This window comes from Lipotes vexillifer, unplaced genomic scaffold (genome assembly GCF_000442215.2).
Source record: "Lipotes vexillifer unplaced genomic scaffold, Lipotes_vexillifer_v1.1 scaffold63, whole genome shotgun sequence".
In the NCBI taxonomy this organism is placed as follows: Eukaryota; Metazoa; Chordata; class Mammalia; order Artiodactyla; family Lipotidae; genus Lipotes; species Lipotes vexillifer.
The window spans coordinates 2902360-2926476 of NW_006784492.1; the positions used below are offsets into that span (position 1 = coordinate 2902360).

The window sequence follows — 24117 nt, forward strand, 5'->3', positions numbered from 1 at the left end:
TCTTTCCCTTTTTAACCTTATAATGCAGCTGTATAGACTAGAAAAGTCAAAGGGGAACGGATACAGATGGAGTGCCCCAGACCTTTTACCTTTCTGTTTGTTTGTGTTCTTCACTCACCTATTAACTGTTACAGTCCTGGGGCGTTAAGAGAATAAGCTGTGGTGAGTCAGGTGTGGTAGCTGCGTGATGCCCTTGTAAATATTAGTTTAGTTTATGGTCTTGCTTGTAGGGGAATACCACTATCACCTAATGAAGTGTTTTCTAATTTTTTCCTATTGCTCTCAAATTAAATTGCTGTTAATTTTTATTTTTGACTTTTAAGAACGTTGTTATGAACTAGATCCATTGCCAGCATTCTCTTCTGCAAAGCTGAGAGGTATGTCTCTTGTCAGACTTAATTACCAAGTTTGGTATTTAGTAACAGCTGTCGAGTGAGTCTGGAATAGTCTCCATACAAACACCAGTTGATTAGAAAGCTAGAAATGGAACAATAAGACTCTTAACCAATGGTAAAGGAGGGCATAAGCAAATTTAATTTTTGACACTGATTAAAATTAAAATAGTTTGGAAATTTATTTGGTATATTTATTTCTTCAAGGAATATTGACCAGCAGTGCCACCGACTGGGGGCAACCAGAAGATGATACCTGCCAGATTACTTTTAGCTGCATTGTTTCTGTTTTTTAAATGAGTTGCTTATTTTTTTAAACTCCCATAAATTTCATAAGCAGGCCTAGAAAGACACCAGAAAATCAAGTTTTAAGTAAGAGATAAATAAGGAATTTTCAGCCCTCATTTGTAAGTTGGCTTACTTTGATGGCACAACAATGTTATATTCATATTTATCCTTAGGAATTGTGCAGAATTTTAGTTTAAATTGTATTTGAGTTATTGATCTGAATAAAATAATATTGAAAAGTTTTTTTAAATTATGGAAACTTGAATAGGAAAAGTATTTCTTAAATTTCTGTTACCAAAAACTGCTCGTTGACTTATGTCCACAAAAGAAAAGTAAAAAGAGACAGAGCTCACTTTTAACAAATTGGGTTAAGTATTCTTGGAAACTGTCAAATTATTTTGCATCTTTATTTTGTTTTGAAATATTTTACTTCCATTTATGTTTTTGATACTCTGAACTATTCGTATAAGCTTCATGAGGCCAGAGATCTGTTCACACTTGTATCTCAGGTTTATAGCACAGGGTAAAACCCTTAACAATCCTTTGTTGACTGTACATAGAGTATTAGACCTGATTGATAGTTCATAGGGAATTTATGAATTTTTTAATATATTCTCATCCTAAATTTAAAGTATAAATGAGTTAATTTCCTGCTTCAATTTGTGTGGATTCTATTTGTTTTACTCTGTGAATATAAAATATTTCAGGGAAACAGTATTTTGAACTTAGGGAGAAAGGGGAGGTTGAGGTCGGAAATAATAGCAAGAAAATTTTCACTGACATAACTAACATGAAATCATGGTTTTGAAAGCATACCTCCAACTGCATAAGAGCTCAGGGCAGCATAATATATAGCTGTTGGCAAATTTCATTTTGTTTATAACTTAAAACATTAAAATATCTGGTGAAATTCTTTTGCTGTATTATTATCAAATACTCAAAGCTCTTTAATATGGTAGAGTTTTTAGGGTGTGTCTTAATACAAATTACATAAGGAATTAGTTTACCCAGGATGGTTTATTAATAGCACCTAAGACAACAGCTAAATTGCAACACAAGCAGACTTTAAAGAGAATGAAGTTCCTAGAATAAACTTTTAAAAACCTGAGAATCTGCTTCCCAAGGTTCTTTAGTGCCCGTGAGTACTGCAGGGGGAGGTACTTTGAAAAAAATACTTGAGAATGGTAATATATTTTATACTTACTAATAGTAAATTTCTTAAAGTTGAGCTAGAAGGACTGATTGAATCCTGTGCTTCAGTGAAGCTGCAGATAAGAGTAAGCAGGGTCACCTAAAGATAGATTTACTTAGAGGTTTGGCTGCCTCTCTGGAACTGTTTAGCTTTGAGCAGATTTCCATACATGGAAAGAGCAACTGGAGAGACCGGGTACCTTGGTTGAGAGTGTGGATGACGTGCAGCAGGTGGTGGAGCAGTCACTGGATTCTCTATGAATGCTCTCCAGATGGCTGGTGTGTGAGGCCGAGGCCTTAGCACTCGGTGAAGTTTGAGACTAAGTGAAAAAGTTGTTTTCAATTAAAAGTTTACTGGAAACAATTTTAAAAGATTCATATATTTAGTGTTGTAGAACTTGTGGATTTATAATATGGTTTTATGAAATTTGTATAAATATTTTCTTTTAGTCCTTTAGAGGACATCTTGAGAAGAATTTATCAAATTAGACACTGTTAACATATTCATGTTTCAGAACCTCTTACCAAGCAGAATATTTCAAGTCAGGATGTGAAATTAATTATATCATTAGGATAATGAGTTTGTGCTTGACTTGCTATTTTTCCTGTAAGGTCTGTGGGTTGTCCTTAACTTCAAAACATAAAAGAAACACTTGCATGCCTCCTATTGTGAAAGGTCTGTGTTAGGAACCATAACAGATGTAAAGATGAATTAAGATAGCCCTTCCTGATCTCACGGAGCTTAAATGGTGATAAGAAATTATCACCATTTTTTGAATTCTTATCTATATGTGAGATACTGTACGTGTTTTTTAAGGGAATCACTGCATTTAATTCTCATAACTGTATGAGGTAAGTAATATTCCTGTTTGGTGAAAGAGGAAACCGAGCCTTACAAGAAATTAAATTGCTGGCCTAAGGTAACAGAAATTGTAAGTGGCAGAGACTAGAGCCCAAGCTTTCGGGCCTGGAAAACCAAACCACTGCTGTACACTTTAGTGTTTCACAAATAATTTAATCAGCAAAGCATAAAGTAAGTCTTAGAAGAGAGTTACAAGAGGTGGTAGAACTAGAAAAGGCTTCATGGAGAGGAAAAAAAACATAGGCTCTCTCTCTCTCTCTCTCTCTCTTTTTTTTTTCTTTCTTTCTTTCTGAATTTCTTGGGTAAAACGCAGCAAAGTCCAGAGAGATCTTGAAGAAGAAAGCAGTTACTGTGAAGAAAATTCCCAAGTTCTCTGGTGCACTCACCAGGAGGGTCTGTAAGAATTGAACTAGTTGATTAAACTAATTTAGAAATACGAGTTTCTGACTGATTCTGCTAGGTGTTTACTTAGTAGCAGTATATTAAAATTACAATTGACCTCATAGGACTGTTAATCTACAACCATTCTCCCTCCCCTACCCCGCAAGTTAGTTTTGGCCTAAAATTGATACAGGCTTCAGATTTCAAGGGTCTTTGTTTTCCTTTGGGTAAGATTCAGAAATTTATAATCAATCTCAATAGTTGCTTTATAATCAACATTCATTTTACAAAGTATAGATACTAGGTGGTTTTGGTTTTAAAATTATTTCTGTAAGTAATTTATATGGGCTAATATGTATTAATGACTCATTTAGAGTTATTAACGTGAGAGTTTAATTTAATAACGGTTTCAGTGCATTTTTATTGAGTAGAACTTATTTTCCCCCCAGTGGAAGCATCAGTTCATAGCAGTAATGCACACTGTACAGATAAGACAATTGAAGCTGCTGAAGCCCTGCTTCATATGGAATCTCCTACCTGCTTGAGAGATTCAAGAAGTCCTGGTATGTGAACTGTTCTTTCTTATATTAAACATATCACATCACTTTATGTATCTAGAAAGAAAGTTTTTGTTTTTGGTAATCCAAGGGGATTGTTGGTGTTCTCAAAGCCTATAATTCATAAATACCTGTGACAGCAGTAATTGATTTTTATTTGTCAATGTTCCCAAATCTTAAATACTTAATTTTCAAAATAAATGAAACAGAAACGCCCACTATAGACAGACAGGTGGCTGTTACATTGCTGTTTATACCATCATGTCTCATTTCCTTAACTCTGGGTAAATTATAAACCTTAAGAGAATGGCAGATGGGAGCATTTGCCACCTATGACCACGTTCAGTCCTTCCTTCAGTGATAGATGGGCAGTGACCCCAGGGAGCGCTCCCTGAGGGAGGGCGGGGGTAGCTTCCAGTGCTTCCTCACACTCCCTTCAGGCTGCATGTTTCCCTTTTTTTTTTTCTTGGCCCCCTTTTTAAAGACTGCCTTTGAGAGTCTTTTTGTCCTAATTTTAATGCCCAAAATGTTAATTTGACTTAATACAGTTAAGATTGGCCCTTCTTTTAGGGATTTTCAACATATGTTAAGATCAGCCGTACTTTTTAGTTAGAGTAGGAATCCTGTGTATTATTCAGGGACATGAGAAGAAGGTTAGGGCATATTGGTCAGTATTTTAATCCATGATAGTATGTATTAATTGAAATAGAAATGTCATATCCTGGTTATTCATGCACATTGAAAGGAAGCCAGAGCAACATTATTGTATGTAGTAGAAAATCTGTATGGACCATTTTAGTGACCCAAAATATCAGGGACTGTTCCAGTAAATAAAATTTTAAATATTGAAAGATGATATTCATTTGGCTGTAACGAGCAGGTTTTCTTTTCATATTTTGAAATGAACTGTGCTTACTTTTCCCCAAATGTACGTTTATTACTTTAATGTTATACCAGGTGCATGTTCTTCCTAGTTAGAGAATAATGATGAGTGAGTGGAAGGAAAGTAATTATTAACTCACTATTATACTCTTATTTTCAAATGTTTTCCCAATTGTCAAAATAATCCAGAGTCTTCCACAGTGAACTTGAAAGTGTCTCAAAGTGTGAAGCACGGGGGTTGACTACTTATGATCTCCCCCTTTACCCAGAAGGTTAACGTTTCCTTCAGGTCAATTTTCTTTGCATTTATTTACTTACATACTTTAGACCATATTGTATATTCAATAAGCCTTAACTTCAAGTTTTTATCCTGCTTTGATGAATTCTTAATAACCTCACCCTACTAAATATTGAATTGTCCGTATTGAGAGGCATTAATGGGGGTGGGAAATTTTAATTTTTCAACTTTTTTTTATAGTGGAAGTGTTTGTCCCTCCTTGTGTATCAACTCCAGAATTTATCCATGCTGCTATGAGGCCGGATGTCATTACAGAAACTGTAGTGGAGGTGTCAACTGAAGAATCTGAACCAATGGATACCTCTCCTCTTCCTACGTCACCAGATAGCCATGAACCAATGAAAAAGAAGAAAGGTAGAGTGTATTTATAAATTTCTGGGAAATTGGGTGAAATTTTTTCTGGTATCTTTCTCCCCCCATCACAGGACATAGGAAATATTATGCTGTAGATTTATGATTGATGTTATCTTAATTAGATATTCTCAAAGAATTAAGATTTTGTCTTTTAACATGTTCATACTGTTTAAAGGAGTTAGTGTTTGAGCCCTAAAAGTAGTTGCCTGCAGAATGAGATTATAATAGGTGCTTGATACACAGAAGGAAGGTCAGAGATTCACTGCCCATTTTTCTACTTTCTGATCCTTTTAGGTACTTGTTTACCTTAAAAAAAAAAACAAAAACAAAATTATTCCTGACTTTCTCTATTTTTCGTAATCTTACCTTCCTACTCTTTTTGTGGGCGTTAAAGTAAAAAGCCCAGTTTTCTCCCCCTTGTCTTTGGCCTTAAAACACCAAAGTTGCGCGTAGGGACTTGTGAGGGGAGTCAGCTCACCTTTGGGTAAAGAGCGTTTCCACTTGTTACTTGACGCCTGCTGAAGCTTGTGCTCGTCTGGTCCCAGTGGGTGAGGCACAAGGCTCCAGTCCATCTCCAGCATCCTGAGTGGGTTCTTTTTCTGTTTGAATCAACGGTAAAACTTGAAAGAAATGAAATTCTGTATAAATGGGTATGCATCTAATTCCACTTTCTTCCCTATCTCTTTCTTCACATTTTAGAATGGGGGAAAAGAAAAATCAAAGGCAACAATAAGGAAAAACTTGTTTTAGAAATAATGGTATTATCTTTGATTTATTAGGTAGCAGTGTTTCAAATTGCTGTGATGGTCACAGGTCTGTGCCTCATTTGCCGGTGAGGTACACAGTGGAGAATAAGACAGAGCACCTTCCCTCTTACAATATAGATAATATGTATTTGAGAAAGGCGTGAATGAGGGAGTTTAGAAGGAAGAATTACTTCCTGCTGTAAATGTTTAAAAACAAAAGGAATACATATAAATAACCCTGTTTACCCACTGCCCTCTATAGCCTTCGGCTGGTTGTATCTTATGGAAGCTATTACAAAATACTTAAGAAAATTTTAGATTTAAATGAAGAGGGAAAAGACTATGAAAAGCTGAGATCATTTAGGGAACCAAGACCTCTAGATAAACAGGTTGATAGGCCTATGTGGTGGTATGGTATAAACCAGGAAATAATTCGCCAATTTAATACTAATCTTATTACCTATTTGAAAATAGGTGGTCTTAATGAATGACAATTTAAAAATTACATGCAACATTGTTAACTATTCATTTGTGGTTAAGTACCTTTGGGACATACAAAGTTAGGTAGGTATTTTTTCATAGTAGAGGCTTCTTTTTATTTCCAGAGCCTTTAATATACTAACGTGCATTGTAAATCTCCAAGAGAAGACAGCATGCAGTTCTAAAAGTTAATTTGACTGTAGAACCGTTTTTCCTACTGATGAATAACCTGTTTCTCATGTAATACCATTTGGGAAACGCTGCTTTATAAGAAAATAAGCCTTTTGGGGCTAACCTTTCCATTAAGGAAGTTGGGCTTTTGTGATTGAATTTAGGAGACGGTGAAGACGTCAGTCTTATTAACTGACTGATTCGTACATACAAGTATTATTTAAATTGAGAAATTAAGCTCTGTTTTAACAAGGGAGACCAGTAAACTTTGTTTTAATTTTTGCCAAAGCATACGTCTTAATGAAATCCTATTCTAATCCTAGAATATAATAACTATGCTTTTTGACATATAAATTAAGGCACTTTAATTTAGCTCTAGATAATCCTTGCTAATGAAGAGTAGAGACATCAGAAATACCAGATGTTAGGACAGATCACCAAATCAGTAATAGTATATGTAATATTCCCAGTCTCTTGAGGCTTCCCCTCACCTGCCAGCATTCATCCGTCAGGGCTGAGGGTTGAATACAACACATTTCAGGCTTAAGCTTTCTTTACTGTAGAGAAGTATAGCTCTTGCTGTTCTGTTCATGGTGGATGCCAGTCTCTCTGCGAGAGCCTTATGGCAGAAGTGAGGGGAAACAGAAGGAAGGGCGCAGACATCTACTAGACCTACGAACTAATCGCTTGCAAGATTTTTTATCCTTGTAATGTAACTGCACGTTGAGGTGGGGAAATTTATGCTGAAATTCTGGTGAATTGATTGGCTCAGAGCAGTAGAGAGTGTTTAAAATAATATTTTTTACTTTTCCTCATTTGAGCTCAAAGGGCTTCGCAGATTATCAGATCCTCTGCAATCGGTAGGTAAAGCTTTTTCTAACAATTCTGTAGAACAGAAAACAAAAGTTTGTACTAGAATTTGTTTCCATTGCTACATTATTGGAAAAGGTTAGCAAATTGAGGCTCTGACCATGTAAATAATGGGTTAGTAGTGCCTGACTTGCCATGTACGTTGACATTACGATCCACTAACTGCTGTAATCTAAAATTGCAGAAGTGCTTTTCATGTTCTTTTAAAAGCAACTTTTATATACACTGAATATATTAATCCACAGATTAGTATCCAGTTTCATGAATAATGTGTTATCAAAAAGCCTGCTATCATGCTTCTTTTTCCTGTTTCAACGTGTGGTTTCAATATCTTTTATTTCCAGTTGGCCGTAAACCAAAGACCCAGCAGTCGCCAATTTCCAATGGGTCTCCTGAGTTAGGTATAAAGAAGAAACCCAGAGAAGGAAAAGGTAATTTGGGGAGGGCTGTTTTGTAGGTGAGATGGTGTTTTTTTTATTCAAGTACATTTGTAGGAAAATTACTTCTAGTACATGCACATGTGAGACTACTGTCTTTGCTAGTAGTTCTTAATCAGGGCTGTATGAGCATCACATGTGGAGCTTTTCCAAACTATCTATGCCTGGTCCTTAACCCCACTGAGATAAAACTGCAGGGAGTGGAGGTGGGCAAGCGTTTGAATTTGGAAAAGGCCCTAACTGCAGTCTGATACACAGCTGTATTAAGAGCTGTTGTTCTGGAGGATGTGTGTATGTGTAACGGCAGGCATCCTCATGGAGAGTCACTTAGAATTGAGAAAGGTTTACAAAACTAAGACTTCATTTCTCCATACTCTCTTAACTGATAGAAGCAAGGTGAATTTAGCTTTTCTTAACTGATTCAATGCAAGGTGAATTTAGTTTTCCAACCAGCAGATTTCAGTCATGTCAGTAAGGATCTTAGAACAAAAATTTAACATGTTTGCTTTAGAGTTTGTATATTCTCATTAAGGACAAAAGTAGCAATAAGCCTTCTACATTCTCTGCTGTTGTAATTTGTTGTGTAAGTTGATTTCAAGTGATCTTAGTAAGGGTTTTAGGTGTGTTCTGATAATCTGATAACCAAAATTTTACCACTTCCATGAATGTTTTCAATAGTTGGATACATTTTGGATTCGTATATTCAAATTTATTCCATCCTCAACGGGTAGTCTGATATATCTCATTTTAAATAATTAAAGCAAAAATTAAATCTCTAGTAAAAAAAAAAAAAAATTAAGTCTAGTAAGCCTACCAAGAAATTTAGACCAAAAAAAAAAAAAAAATCCAGTTACAGTAAACCCTTATTTATTTAGGAACTGTTTATTCAATTTGGGACAGATTTAGGATACTTTTATTTTCTTCTGTGTCTTTGGTTGTTTTACATTTCTGGTATCTTAGGTTTTATCTTTTAATTTATATTGAAAACTTTAAAACTTACATAATAGTAGTATTATAAAGTTGAACTGTAAATATACAATTATTACTTTAAAAAATTATTTACTTATTTATTTTTGGCTGCGTTGGGTCTTCGTTGCTGTGCGTGGGCTTTCTCTAGTTGCGGCGCGTGGGCTTCTCATTGCGGTGGCTTCTCTTGTTGCGGAGCACCGGCTCTAGGTGTGCGGGCCTCAGTAGTTGTGGCTCGCGGGCTCTAGGGTGCAGGCTCAGTAGTTGTGGCGCACGGGCTTAGTTGCTCCATGGCGTGTGGGATCTTCCCGGACCAGGGTTCGAACCTGTGTCCCTTGCATTGGCAGGCGGATTCTTAACCACTGCGCCACCAGGGAGGTCCCAGTTATTACTTTTTAAAAAATTATTCCCATCATCAGTGGCGTCTCTTGTATTCAAAGACCTTACGTTTAAAACTGGCAAAAAATTTTGTGATAACCTATTTTGGCCAGTCAAAATCACCTTTCATGAAAATTTCAGTTTTGTATTATTAAACTTGAGGTAGCCTGTTGAAATGTGAAGATTAAAGTGATTACAGTCACCCTTGGATTAAAAATCCAGTCAGTGTTTCCTCTTCTGCAAAATTATGACGATAATGTCTGCATAGACTTAGTGAACTGCCTTGTCTGATAAAGAAGTCTTCCCTTTCGAATTCTGTTTTCCTTAAAACCAGAAATAGAATTGTTAATTTTAACTTGGGGAAGGGAACTGGGGCGAAGCATTTAAAGACAACCTAAAGAATGTTGCTGAGTCTGATTAATTCAGCAGATACACAAGTGCTCAAATCCCTGCTGTGTGCAAGCCACTGTCTGCTGTACAAAAGCTTATTCCAGAATAAGTTCTTAGAATCTTTAGGTCATAAAATAAAAATGCCCCAGATACATGTCTTGATTCAGTTGAGAGTGATGTAGTTGAAAGTTATGCACGGTTTAATACTAAGAGTTTTTAGGTATTGATGCTGATGTACAAATGTAACATAGTAAAGTTGAAGAGATACAAATAACATTGTAAAGTTGAAGGTTGCTTTTTTAGAGTCAAGAGATGCACACGGGGCTCAACTATGGGTTAATAGATTGACTGAATTTTCAGGGAAATACAGGATGAAAATGAAATGCTAGAGGAGAAAAACATCAGCGTTTCGATTGAGTAGTAGCAGTGGCTTGATGTGGAAGCCTCCCACCCTCAAGGTTCTTCTCATGTAGCCCGTAACTTGGATCTGGATTTGAGGCTAGTAAAGGGTTATTGAGTAGGAGCCTGGAGATGACCTGGTGGCTCACTGGTGGCATATGTATTCTGATCCTCTTCTCAGGACTCTCTTCTGTTCTTTCATCAATTTAAGAACCTCTGCACCTAGAGGCTTACAAAGGGAATAAAAGAAAAACAGCAGCCTGTTTTGAGTCTTCCAGTCTCTTCTCATAGCCACTGCCCACTACTCTTCCCCAACCTTCCAAGAAAAGAAAGTGATGCTCTCTTCCCTTTGGGACTAAGTTTCTTATTTTACCTACCCAGAGTCCTTCCTTTCCTTCTATGCAAATCTTAGCCATCTTCCAAGACTTGATAGTGTCTAACAATCCACTTTATTTTCACTCCTGAAATCTCAGACATTATTTTCTATCATTCATTTGAAATATAATTGTGCCTGGCCTTATGTTATAGCTTATATTGTTTCAAACTATTGTTTCTTTCTTGAATTGTTGTTATTTACTAGACAACACAATTTGACACTGTGCAAATGATTGCCGACCTAGTCAAGTATTTCATGACAGACTCTCCGTACATTTGTGCTTCACCAGTGGTAAATTAATTGATTTTTTTATCCAGCATAAGTAAATATTTGCTTTTAATTATGTTAATGAATCTTTAATCAATGTCTATGATTGTTTTCAAAGGAAACACAACCTATTTGTGGGAGTTTCTTTTAGATCTACTTCAAGATAAAAATACTTGTCCCCGGTATATTAAGTGGACTCAGAGAGAAAAAGGCATATTCAAGCTTGTGGATTCAAAGGCTGTCTCTAAGCTTTGGGGAAAGCATAAGAACAAGCCAGACATGAACTATGAAACTATGGGACGAGCTCTGAGGTAAGAACCCAAAAGAAAGTTTTCAAACAAAACTTACATATCTCTTAATATTGTCTATTAACTAAAGAGAAGCTGTTAAAATCCCTTATATGTTACAGCTTGTAATTTGGGGGGGGGATTTTCTAGAGGAGCTTCTTGTATTTGGAGGCAGGTGGGGAGACAGGAGTTTGGTCTAGACGGCTAAAATTTCAACACCATTGGAAAATCCATTTTTGTGGGAAATGTGCACCTTTCAGAAAGTTAAACCCAAACAAAATACAGTTTCCAAATTGTGAATTTGCTCTTTAGTTCCTGCAAACTTATTATAATGGATTTATCTTGATATTAAACTTTCTCTTAAGTTTTGTCAGTTGGAGGAACCCACATAACTTTGTTATGCACCTAGCTTATTCTAATTAAGGGTATTTTGTAAATGAACATAGTTTAGTGACAGTATTCATATATACCACAGATTCACTTCTATTAAGCACGGCTTAGGTAATTTTTCCACGTAACATCAGATTGTTTTTATAACCTATGTAAATCAGAACTAAATTTTTACCAGTGTCTGTAAAATACAGTCGTCCCTCAGTATCTGAGGGGGATTGGTTCCAGGACCCCCCGCAGATAACCAAAATCCATGGATGCTCAGATCCCTTCTATAAAGTGGGGTAGTGCTTGCCTATAACCCACCTACATCCCCTGTATACTTGAAATCATCTCTAGATTACATGTAATACCTAACACAGGGTAAATGCTGTATAAACAGTTGCTGTCACCTGGCAAATTCAAGTTTTGCTATTTTGTGGAATTCTTTTTTCCCCGAGTATTTTCGATCCATGGGTTAGTTAAATCCATGGATGAGGAGCCCAGGGATGTGGAGGGCCAGCTGTACAGTAATATATTCTGTATTTAGGTTAAATTACTTCCTTTAAGAATGAGCTTTTAGCTGCTTTACAGATCTCAAGGTTATATAAGACCGGTGGCACCAGGTTCTAATTCCATTCCTACTTCAAATTCTTAGCCTTTTGAACAATCCAGGCAGTATGAGTTCCTCCTTATCTCTTACTAGAATCAGTGAATGTTTCTGTTAGCATCTCTTCTACATGGTGTTTTTGTTGGGGGGTAGGGAGGTGGGGAGAACAAATGTAATATACTTGATTTATTTAGTACCTTTTCCTGACAGATATTATTACCAAAGGGGTATTCTCGCAAAGGTTGAAGGACAGAGGCTTGTATATCAGTTCAAGGATATGCCCAAGAACATAGTGGTCATAGATGATGACAAAAGTGAAACCTGTAATGAAGATTTAGCAGCAGCTGCTGATGAAAAATCATTAGAACGAGTGTCACTGTCTGCAGAAAGTCTCTTGAAAGCAGCAACTTCTGTGCGTGGTGGGAAAAACTCATCTCCTCTAAACTGCTCCAAAGCAGAGAAGGGTGTAGCTAGAGTTGTGAACATCACTCCGCCTGGTCATGATGCTTCGTCCAGGTCTCCTACTACTACCGCATCTGTATCAGCAACAGCAGCTCCAAGGTAAGTGAGGGAAACCATTATTTGTAACGGGTTTAATTTTTAGAAAACTCTTTGGCAGAAATGATATGTTCCTTTTTTTAATATTTGCATTCTAAGAACTCACTGTTGTCAGGACTTTGAAAAGCGCTTGGCATTTTTAAATGTATTTTGTTGTTGTTGTTGAAGTAGACGTCTCCTCTAACCTGAATGGATTTTTAGGGTCTTACGGATGGAATTTAATGTAGGCTTTAGTTAGTTTGTTTGTTTTATTTATTCATTTTTGGCTGTGTTGGGTCTTCGTTTCTGTGCGAGGGCTTTCTCTAGTTGCGGCGAGCGGGGGCCACTCTTCATCGCGGTGCACGGGCCTCTCACTGTTGTGGCCTCTCCCGTTGCAGAGCACAGGCTCTAAACACGCAGGCTCAGTAGTTGTGGCTCGCGGCATGTGGGATCTTCCCGGACCAGGGCACGAACCCATGTCCCCTGCATTGGCAGGTGGACTCTCAACCACTGCACCACCAGGGAAGCCCTAGGCTTTAGTTTTTAAAATATATTCGTCTCATGGTATTTCATACTCTAAACTTAAAGGGGTTTTCAGTACATCTGTAAAATTTGGGAGCACTAGTTTTTATATGTTTTGGATTTGCATTCATCTTTTTGCTCAAGAGACCTATTTTATAGTTTAACATGAAATATAATCAACTTTATTTTTTACCTCTACTAGGACAGTTCGCGTGGCAATGCAAGTGCCTGTTGTAATGACATCGTTGGGGCAGAAAATTTCAACTGTGGCCGTTCAGTCAGTTAATGCAGGTGCACCACTGATAACCAGCAGTAGCCCAACAACAGCGGCCTCTCCGAAGGTAGTGATTCAGACAATCCCTACTGTGATGCCAGCCTCCACTGAAAATGCAGACAAAATCACCATGCAGCCTGCCAAAATTATTACCATCCCAGCTACACAGCTCGCACAGTGTCAGCTGCAGACAAAATCAAACCTGCCTGGATCAGGAAGCATTAACATTGTTGGAACGCCACTGGCGGTGAGAGCGCTCACCCCGGTTTCAATAGCCCACGGCGCGCCTGTCATGAGGCTGGCAGTGCCGCCTCAACAGGCATCTGGCCAGACTCCTCCCCGAGTTATCAGCGCCGTCATAAAAGGGCCAGAGGTTAAATCGGAAGCAGTGGCCAAAAAGCAGGAACATGATGTGAAAACTTTGCAGCTGGTACAGGAAGAAAAACCGGCAGATGGAAATAAGACAGTGACCCACGTAGTGGTTGTCAGTGCGCCTTCAGCTCTTGCCCTTCCCGTAACTATGAAAACGGAGGGACTGGTGACATGTGAGAAATAAAAGAGCAGCTCTCCCATGGGCGCTAGAATGTTAGTGCTAGTCCTGACGTTAAGCATTTGCAAGGATGTCATCAAGAGAAGTCAGAAGACTTTAAAACATTTTTAATGCATATAAGAAAACAATCAGACTTACTGGAAATAAATTACCTATCCCATGTTTCAGTGGGAAGTGAACTACATGTTGAGACGCTGACAGAAAACTGCCTCTTACAGTAGGAAACAACTGAACCCGTCAATAAGAAGGATTGAAAGGGACCAAGCAACTCACTACAATATCAAGTTACACTAAGACTTGGAACACTAACATTCTGTAAGAGGTTATATAGTTTTCAGTGGGGAGGGATTGGGATGGGTGATCTCACTGTTACATATAGCAATTTTTGATGCATTTTATATGCATACCAGCAATTATTACTGTGTTCACACAGAACTCACTTAACTGGTGCTATGTGAAGACTGCTAATATAGGTATTTTAGAATGTGAATTGAAGAATGGATCCAAAAGCTTCAGAAAGAGAGCAAAAACGATCTAGTGTGATTTTTTTTTTTTTTTTTTTTTTTTAATCATATAGCTTAAGCTGAAAACAAAGGCCTTAGACTAATTTTCGGTTTTCTTTATTGAAATAAGCTAATGGCTTGTTTGTGTAAAGCTTTTTTATTAAAAGAAAAATTTTAAAAATCTTGTACCTAGCACAGTATTGTTATAGAATATACATGTAACATTTTATATGGTAGTTTAAGTCTGTCAGTTTCTTAATTGTGGACAAATTAACAGTTGGCTCCGGCCTTCCTTTTTGCTGTAAACGTGCCTGTGTCTCTCACTTCGCCCTGGCATCTGCGCAGACATAATCCGTTTCAGTTCTACTGTCACTTGGAAGTTAAGGCTCAGCATGAATTTTTGTCAGGTAGCTCTAATGCCTGGCGTTTTCTTTCTTCCTTTCTTTTTTTATTTTTTTTTTTTATTTTTTTAGTTGAAGTTTAAGGGGAAAAAGTACCAGTGTTCAGATTTGAACTATAATAGTTTGTATATTCAACATTTGAAGTATATTCTATTTTGTTGTACTCTTGTTTCAAAGTGTATTCAAGTAGGTTTTCTGAAATATAGAAATGAAATTTATCTCGTCTCTGGTGATATTTATAACAATATTCAAAAGCTACTATAAACATACTGTTTTAGTTACGAAGTAACAGAAGTCCTATTTCTCCTTCCCAACTACTGCGTGAAGAAATTCTACTTCTGTTTTGTTCCATTACATTAATATTTAGCAAGTAATCTGCATGTTTCCACTTCCTTTCTAATTACTATCATGTAATTATTATAATGTTCTACTTACATAATGAATTTATTATTTTAATGTTGGCCACACTTAATTTATATTTCAGATCAGACCATTTGTTTCTCATTCAGACCTTTTGAGGGTGAGGAAGAACGAATAATACTCGAGCCCTCGTACAAATTAGGAAGTGGAGGGACCACGGGAACGTAATTTCACACCAAACTAGGTCCTGTGACTCCACACTTTAATGCTCTTTCTACTACAAAGAAAAGTTGTCTATTTTTACATCTTTCAGAAATTTAACATCTTTCAGATTTTTACATCTTTCAGAAATTTACATCTTTCCGAAATTTAAATAAACCGATACTTAATATTTTGTGGCCTTTAATTGCGCTTTTGGTCAGACACTACTTAGGTCGACAAAGATTTTTATAACAGCTCCTTTGTAACCTTTTATCTTTTCCATAAACGTACTTGACAGTACCTTTTAATAAAAGCTCAGAGAAGAACTCACCTGATTCTTATCCCATCTGGGGGTTAATCTCAAATTCTACCTCCTTTAAAAACATTTCCTAAATATTTCAGCTTTCAAAATCTGTATCATATGCCTTGACGCTTAACTGGTATTGTCTTTATTGCACTGAAGTTTCATTGAGTTACGTCCCCCATAATCCTCTTCTAGGGCAAAGGTTGTAACTTGTGTCATGCCTACACCCCTCCCCAAATGCTGAGCATTTTAGGCACTTGGACATTTATGGATTTTGGTAATAATGTATTTGCTACGAATCTAAATCACATGGAGGATAACTAATGAAACATTTAAAATGAGCAGTTCTTTCTGCCTGTGCTGTACTACTGATGATTGGTTTCAGTTAGGTTAAGCCAAGGCTACTTGCTTACCTCCACCACTCTAACCTGAAAATTTTTGGTGTCTCTTTCAGCATAAGTTCACCTAAGGTCTAGATTTAGAAATACATGTTGACAGTATATACCGATCAGAGTGTTTCTTCTGATTGGACTTAGCAGCGGTATGGCATTTAATCGTAACCCTTCCAACTGTTAGTCATTATAACTTACATTTGCTTTTTGTGTCCAGTGTATCAGAGAAGAACCACATAACAATGACTTGATGCGGCTACATTTTCCAGTCTGGCCAGGCTTTTGAACAGTGATCAGCAGTCGGCCCACTTATTCCTTGGGTCGCCTTCCAGCAGCAGTCCCAGCCTTTTCGCCACCACCCTGCTTACCAAATGGCCAGTATACCTCTTCAGAGAGAACACTGAGGTCATGAGCTGTGAACTCCGTTTCTGGACCCCTTGCTGCAAGAGCCATCTACGTATTCCAGCCTCCATCCTTAACAGACAGCCATCTCGGGAAGGAGGCAGCTGTGCCTCCCTCCTGTACTCACCGTCTTCTCCCCTTTCACACCTCCTTGGTTGCCTTGTTCCAACAGCCCGTATTCTTCAGAAGCTTGCAGTCAGTTCTGCTTGGAGACAATTCCCACTGGGGTCTCCAGCAACCCAACGGTCACATCAAACAGATGCTTCAGTTTTTCATGTGATCGGCCTACTTCTTAAAATTCCCCTTTGATTTCCCATGACACCCTCCTTCTGCTTTACTTCCTGCCTGACCAACTCTACTTTCTTAGTCTACTTTGTTTTCCTTCAGCGTTCCCATTTAAAGGTAGTACTTACCATGGGGCTCTTTTCCTCGTAGTTACATTTACTATTACGATTTTGCTTCAACATAACTGTTAGATAACCTCATCCACGCATGTGGTTTTTACTACCAAATCTATTGTTCTAGGCTAGACTGAAAGATGGGTTTAATTACCTGCCGGCTGTTTCCTCCTGAGTGTCCAATGGAACTGTCCTCTCTCGAAAATCTGTTCCTCTTGGCTTAACAAACGACACTGCGTGAAGGCCCTTCTAGACCCTCTGCTTCCTACACGCAGCCTTCTACCAAGTCCTGTTGATGGTACCTTCTAAACAGCTCCCTTTCCCATCCTCCCTACCTTACTGCTTTGTCTTCTCAAGCCTCTCTGTAGTCCGTCTCCCGTGCTACCAGATGAGAGCTTTCTAAAATGTGTACTTCCGTCACTTCCTTGCGACTGCTTTAAATTCTTCAGCGGCATCTCTTGCTAAAAAGATAAATATCCAAAGCATGAAACTCTTCATTAAAGTCCTTTGACCTGGCACCTGCCTATGTTCCCAAGCCTTACTCTCTGGCCACCCCCGTTTTGGGCATCTCCGGGCCACGGACATATTGACATGTATTTCTCCCAAATATTTTAGGCACCCCATACCTCGTTGGGCCATGCCACCGATGGCTTCTCTCTGGACCGCTTTTCCTTCCTTCACCTCGATTTGAGTTGCAGGTGACAGACATCAAAATATTTCTGAAATAAATAGGCTTGGAAACCGTTCAGGGTGGGGAGTGGTCTTAACTCTGAGTGAATTCTGAGTAAAAGATTGAAAAGCATCAAGTATATAAAGACAACACAGGCCAGGGGAGAGGAAGAGTAACCCAGCAATGGAGACCAGGGACTATTCACGATTAACAGGACAGCTGAGGTCAAGATAACGGTGGGCAACAGTATCACGTGTACCAGGAAGGGCCAAGCAAATAAGAAGCCACCAACATTGATACAGGGACAAGAGAGGGGCAGTTCCAGTAAGGGGTTGGCCGTGAAACCAGGATGTAAGGGACAACGGTGCCGGGTTCGTTACCAGCCACTCGCCTCTGACACCTGGCGTGCTTCAGAGAGTGCGTCTCTGATCACTGTATACGAACAAGTCACGTTTAACGATAACAAAAACAAAATTTGGGCTTTTACGTACAAAGCATCCCGTGATCCTTTCAGCCCCCTGGTCTATCTTACGGGAGAGCATTACAGAGCATATTTTTGGGAGGCAAGAGGAACCCTACTTTTAGCTCCACAGCCAACACAGCAAGTTCACAGTGCAGGTCCTTTGTTGGTTGTGGTTCATCTGTCCTTTAGTCCCTTGGTTATGTCGTCGTCCTCCACAGTTGTAACCTATTCTGTGTGGACTCGGTGCACAGTGCCGCCAGTCCTTGTGAGAATAAGATACGCTTCCCCCTTTGCAAGTGCACTGACTCGCCTCCTGCATCACACCGAGAAACCTCTGAAAAACAAGTGCAGCAGGGAGACTCATGGGCATACTTCCTTTCACTGTGCGGCACTCTGCAGACGCTTTGTTTTATACAAATGGAAGGTCTGCGGCAACACTGCTGTCAAGCGAGTCTATCGGCGCCCTTATTCCAATAGCATTTGCTCACTTCGTGTCTGTGTCTTTGGTAACGCTCACGGTATTTCAAACCCTCCAAAAAAGATTATGGCTTACTGAAGGGTCAGAGGATGGCTAGATTTTTTTTTTAGCAATAAAGTATTCTTCAATTAAGGTATATACACTGCCTTTTTTTGGACATAATGTTATCGCACACTTAGTAGACTATAGTATCGTCACTTTTATACGCACTGGGACACCAAAAATTCATGTCTTGCTTTATTGCGATACTCATTCTGGTGGTCTGGAGCTGAACCCCCAGTGTCTCTGAGGTATGCCGTATTTGACTGGACACGAATCTCCTTCACTTTTTATGCATCCATAACTATCTTTTTTAACACTGCACCTCAGCAGTTATGCTGTGGGTTCAGGACTTATAAATGATATATCACAACTTCCCAAGTGAGAACGTACAAACATGAGTATTTAATGCAAAATGCTCCATGTCAAAACCAAACTATAAATAGACTGTAAACTAAGGGCAGAGTTGTCTTCTCCCAGAATATCGTTTCCTCCCATCCTATTGTATGTTTAACTTTTAGAAAATTTTGTCTGAAAGATTTTAGTGACGTGATACTGTCGTAAAAGGTGGATACTAAACCGTTCTACAGGATCTGCAAATTATTTGGATTGTAGGACATGAAATCACTGGAATACTGTGGTAACTTCGCTGCACATTAGATCACCTGGGAAGATTTTAAAATCCTGTTGCGCAGGTCACATCCCATACCAGTTAAATTACCATGTGTGGGGCTTCCCTGGTGGCACAGTGGTTAAGAATCCGCCTGCCAATGCAGGGGACACGGGTTCAAGCCCCGGTCCGGGAAGATCCCACATGCCGTGGAGCAACTAAGCCCGTGCGCCACAGCTACTGAGCCTGCGCTCTGGAGCCCGCACGCCACAACTATGGAGCCTGCGCGCCTAGGGCCCGTGCTCCGCAACAAGAGAAGCCACCGCAATGAGAAGCCCGCGCACCGCAACGAAGAGTAGACCCCGCTCGCTGTAACTAGAGAGAAAGCCCGCGCACAGCAACCAAGACCCAACGCAGCCAAAAATGAAAAATTAAAAAGAAAATTACAATGTGTGGGAATAGGAGCCGGGCATCAGTATTTTTAAATTATCTCGGTGTGATTTCACCACGCAGCCAGGTTTGGGAACCACTGCCATCCAGATGCAGTAAGGAAAGTTTTACACTTAGAGATGTCTTAATCTAAGCTTTTCTAAAATGTTCAATAGAAAAATGGTAGTTTGAGATATACCTATTAACTGTTACACATGGCTTTTAAAAAAACCTACATACTGGGCTTCCCTGGTGGCACAGTGGTTGAGAGTCCGCCTGCCGATGCAGGGGACACGGGTTCGTGCCCCGGTCCGGGAGGATCCCACATGCCGCGGAGCGGCTGGGCCCGTGAGCCATGGCCGCTGAGCCTGCGCGTCCGGAGCTTGTGCTCCGCAACGGGAGAGGCCACAACAGTGAGGCCTGCGTATCGCAAAAAACCAAAAAACAAACCAAAAAAACCCTGCATACTGTATATCTCATTGATTCTAAAGCCTTTTTCTCATATTTAATCTCTTAAATTAGGATGAATCTTTTAAAGTCTTATGAAACAGTACACTGTGTTAATGTGCCTTGTCCCTTAAAAAAAATTACTTTCGGGAAGCTATATATTAATGCCACCAATGCTACCAGCGTTCAAGAAATATTTTTGAATTGCTTCTTGGAGCAGAACCTAAAATTTTAAAACATGTTTAACAGAGACAAGGCTTCCTGCCGAGGAAGATTTTAGTTTTAGAAATAGCCAAGTCACTTGAGGTTAAGAAACTGACACGAATTAAGCTAGGTACTGCCGTATCTGTTTCAAAACGAAATGTGGCTCTGAAGTTCACACTTTTTTTTTTTTTTCTTGGAATTTTCATAAAACTGGATAGGCAAGCTGTTCCCCAAAGTTTCAAAAACATTTTTGACCAGTGGCAGCAGTAACTCAAATTGTTTTCAAGTGCAAACCGGTTTTAAGAGATTTCCTGGTCTATTCCCTGTATTATAAATAAACTAAGGTTCAGAAAAACTTGACTCATCAGTTTCAGTTCGGTTGTCAGTGGCGGACCTAGATTCGGAACTTCTCTGGCCTCAACCTCCTTTCCCTCCCATCCAAAAAAAGGCAGGGGGGCTTCCCTGGTGGCACAGTGGTTAAGAATCCGCCTGCCAACGCAGGGGACACGGGTTCGAGCCCTGGTCCGGGAAGATCCGACATGCCACGAAGCAACGAAGCCCGTGCACCACAACTACTGAGCTTGCGCTCTAGAGTCCGCGAGCCACAACTACTGAGCCCACGTGCCACAACTACTGAAGCCCACGCGCCTAGAGCCCGTGCTCCGCAACAAGAGAAACCACCGCAATGAGAAGCCCGCGCACTGCAACGAAGAGTAGCCCCTGCTTGCTGCAACTAGAGAAAGCCCGCGCACAGCAACGAAGACCCAACGCAGCCAAAAATAAACAACAAAAAAAGGCAGGGCTTGGGGTAGAACAAGGTTGATGTCTGAATAAGTCTAGTCTATCCCACCATGCAATGATCTTACTTTCTCACAAAGTAAACTGTGAAATGTTGCAATTTTGCTGGGTGTTCCCTTCAGGTTTACCAATGTAAGGCAGATGTCGCGGTATCCCATGTCCAGCTTCCCATCATATCTCCTGACTGGTGTTTCCTCCCTATGATTCAGAACTCTGTAATCATATTTCAGTACATATGCAAGTGGTCTACATATAGAAGCCTGAATCTGTTCAGTGTGGCAATTTAACTTATACTCTGCTTTATTATCAAAAGAATTTCAGATAGTTTACATATTGTAAGAATAAATGAAAGTTAACAAAAACAAGCAGGTACGAGACAATGATGCAAGGGAAAAAAAGGCAGGATGGCAAAAGAAAATAGAATACATGCTATAGAATGTTACACAGCAATTAAAATGCAGCTATAAGGTTTGGTTTTGAATGTCTCGGCAGCCAAAGCAAAAAAGAATTCAACATACCGAGATTCATGTCTCAGTGTACCAGCTGCTTAGAGGAAGCAAAGCTTTCCCTAACATTCTCTCAAGAGGAATGGGTGTGTCTACATGCCTAATAAATATTTTCTTAGAAGTGAGCTTTCCACAGAAATCTGGGGAGCTAGGGCCCCAAAGGCAGATATTTCTATTTTATAAATCAAAGTAGGGTTGAAATCCTCTCCTGAAATTAAAGAAACGAACCACCAACCCACAGCCTCACAACTTCCTGGAGCAAGAATTGGGGAAAAAAAATCTTGCCATTCTTTCAGCCCCTCACACCTATTTGGGGCTTAGTTTTCCTTCTTTCTTTTTTTTGAAATTCTTATTTATTTTTGGCTGCGTTCGGTCTTTGTTGTTGCGCGCGGGCTTTCTCTAGTTGCTGAGAGCAGAGGCTACTCTTCGTTGCGGTGCGCGGGCTTCTCGTTGCGGTGGCTTCTCTTGTTGCGGAGCTCGGGCTCTAGGCGTGCGGGCTCAATAGTTGTGGCTCGCGGGCTCTAGAGCACAGGCTCAGTAGTTGTGGCGCACGGGCTTCGTTGCTCCATGGCATGTGGGATCTTCCTGGACCAGGGACGAACCCATGTTCCCTGCGTTGGCAGGCGGACTCTTAACCACTGCGCCACCAGGGAAGTCCCTTAATTTTCTATTAACACTATTAGCTCTGCCCTTTAAAATGGAAGGATTATTGCCCTTGGAATGATCTGAAGAGTGGCTTGTTAGGACATCCAGAACAGTGCCCTTCCTTTTCTTGCTCTTAATCTTAAGCACTGTTTACTCAACGACTTACATATATATTATATTACAATTTACAATATCGTTTTACAAACACCTCACAAATCTATGAGGTTGACAGGGCAGGTATGATGCTATACTCCCTGGATGAGAAAACTGAGGCCCTAGAGATAGAACCACAGTGGTCACAGCTAAGTCTTTTTACTTAACAGCCCATGCCCTTGTACATGATTTGCTTTTATAAGCCCAGCTCCAGACTGCTGCCATTCCGGTATCCACTCTAGATAAAGGCCTGCCAGTGCCGTATTTTTCTACCTGTCATTTAAAAAAGTTCATCAGAGCTCCTTATGCAAGCACATTCATTTTTCTGGATGCCTTTCCTTTTTAAAAATTGAAATCAATTATGATTATGAGCATGTGTTTTTCTCTCTTTTTAGAATTTAAATCTTGGAAATCTCTCAAGTCTAATACACATCGTGTAATTAGATGCAACATTCCCTTCATTATAAAATTTTGCATGTTTTAAAAGGATGATTCGGGCTTCCCTGGTGGCGCAGTGGTTGAGAGTCCGCCTGCCAATGCAGGGGACACGGGTTCATGCCCCGGTCCGGGAAGATCCCACATGCCGCGGAGCGGCTGGGCCCATGAGCCATGGCCGCTGAGCCCGCGCTCCACAACGGGAGAGGACACAACAGTGAGAGGCCCGCGTACCGCAAAGAAAAAAAAAAAAAAAAAAGAATGATTCAAATACAGAATATTTGCATCAATTTCCTCCTTTAGTTTGAAACACTACTACAGCTCTTACTGCTTCCTTTAAAACAAAGCCACCATCAAACTAGGCAAACGGTATCAGATGTTCTAATTTTGGCAGTACTGCTTTACTATTATATCAGAATAACTGAAATCCGCTCTACAGCCACTATTCAGCCTCTGTATCTTGCTTCTAACTCTGTATACTGTATGTGTACTATAAAAGTATGACTCATGTGTTTGACCATTTTGCATTCAACCAATCTCATCCACCCTCAGGACATTACTTTTCTCCCCATCTGTACTCACTCAAGGCCAAGGGCACACGGTGGTGGGGAAGGAAATGAGCTCTTTGGGGTCATGACAGACCTGAGGGTGAATCCTGTCTCTACCTATTAGCTGAGACTTTGGTCAAATTATTTGGACCTTTTAAGCCCCATTTTAAATTAAGAGTAGTTTTTTTTTTCTTTTGTGGTATGTGGGCCTCTCACTGCTGTGGCCTCTCCCGTTGCGGAGCACAGGCTCCGGACGCGCAGGCCCAGCGGCCATGGCTCAGGGGCCCAGCCGCTCCGCGGCACGTGAGATCCTCCCAGACGGGAGCACGAACCCGTGTCTCCTGCATCGGCAGGCGGACTCTCAACCACTGCGCCACCAGGGAAGCCCCAAATTAAGAGTAGTTTTAAGATCATGTGTAAAGCTCTCAGAACCAAAGATAAGGAACTCAAATGTTATACAGATATACACCATTATGCTTTATACTTAAGTAAATGAGGCGGCCATTCCTACTACCTCGTAGAATGGAGTCTACTGAAATATGGCACGGAAGAAGAAAAAAAGAATCCACTCTCACTCTGTCATCAAGAATCTGCACAATTTCTAAGACTCTAATTACAACCACAATCAAAATATTATGGGATATAAAAGGAAAAGCTGGATCAAAAGGTACATAGGGATGGAATAAGAGAAACTCAGTAATAGAACATACTTAAAAAAATTTAGAATAGAGATTTGTTATTTACTGTTATGCCTTCAGGTTACCCCGATGGTCCACAAGGCAGAGCTGCCTGCAAAGAAAGACCAGAGGGGAAGTAAAAATAAAATATAAAAGTGCCACCTATCAAGATTTACATACTACTAAAAACCTGTTTACATAAAATGCTCCCGTGATTACA

The 24117-nt window shown here is 39.7% G+C and overlaps 1 protein-coding gene across 6 annotated transcripts in view; it reads left to right on the forward strand.

The window, feature by feature from the left end:
* The window catches only part of ELF2 (E74 like ETS transcription factor 2), a 96200-nt gene extending 81097 nt beyond the window's left edge, over positions 1-15103 (forward strand). For 2 of the 6 annotated variants that reach the window (XM_007456882.1, XM_007456884.1), the window contains 6 exons: positions 3564-3677; positions 5032-5205; positions 7817-7903; positions 10804-10996; positions 12162-12512; positions 13213-14518. In XM_007456882.1, the coding sequence (XP_007456944.1) occupies positions 3564-3677; positions 5032-5205; positions 7817-7903; positions 10804-10996; positions 12162-12512; positions 13213-13840 (1547 nt within the window). In that variant the 3' untranslated portion in view covers positions 13841-14518. Of the gene's footprint in view, positions 1-3563; positions 3678-5031; positions 5206-7816; positions 7904-10803; positions 10997-12161; positions 12513-13212 lie in introns of all 6 variants that reach the window. The other 4 variants (XM_007456883.1, XM_007456885.1, XM_007456886.1 and 1 more) reach the window with 3 other exon arrangements.
* Positions 15104-24117: the final 9014 nt, after the last annotated feature.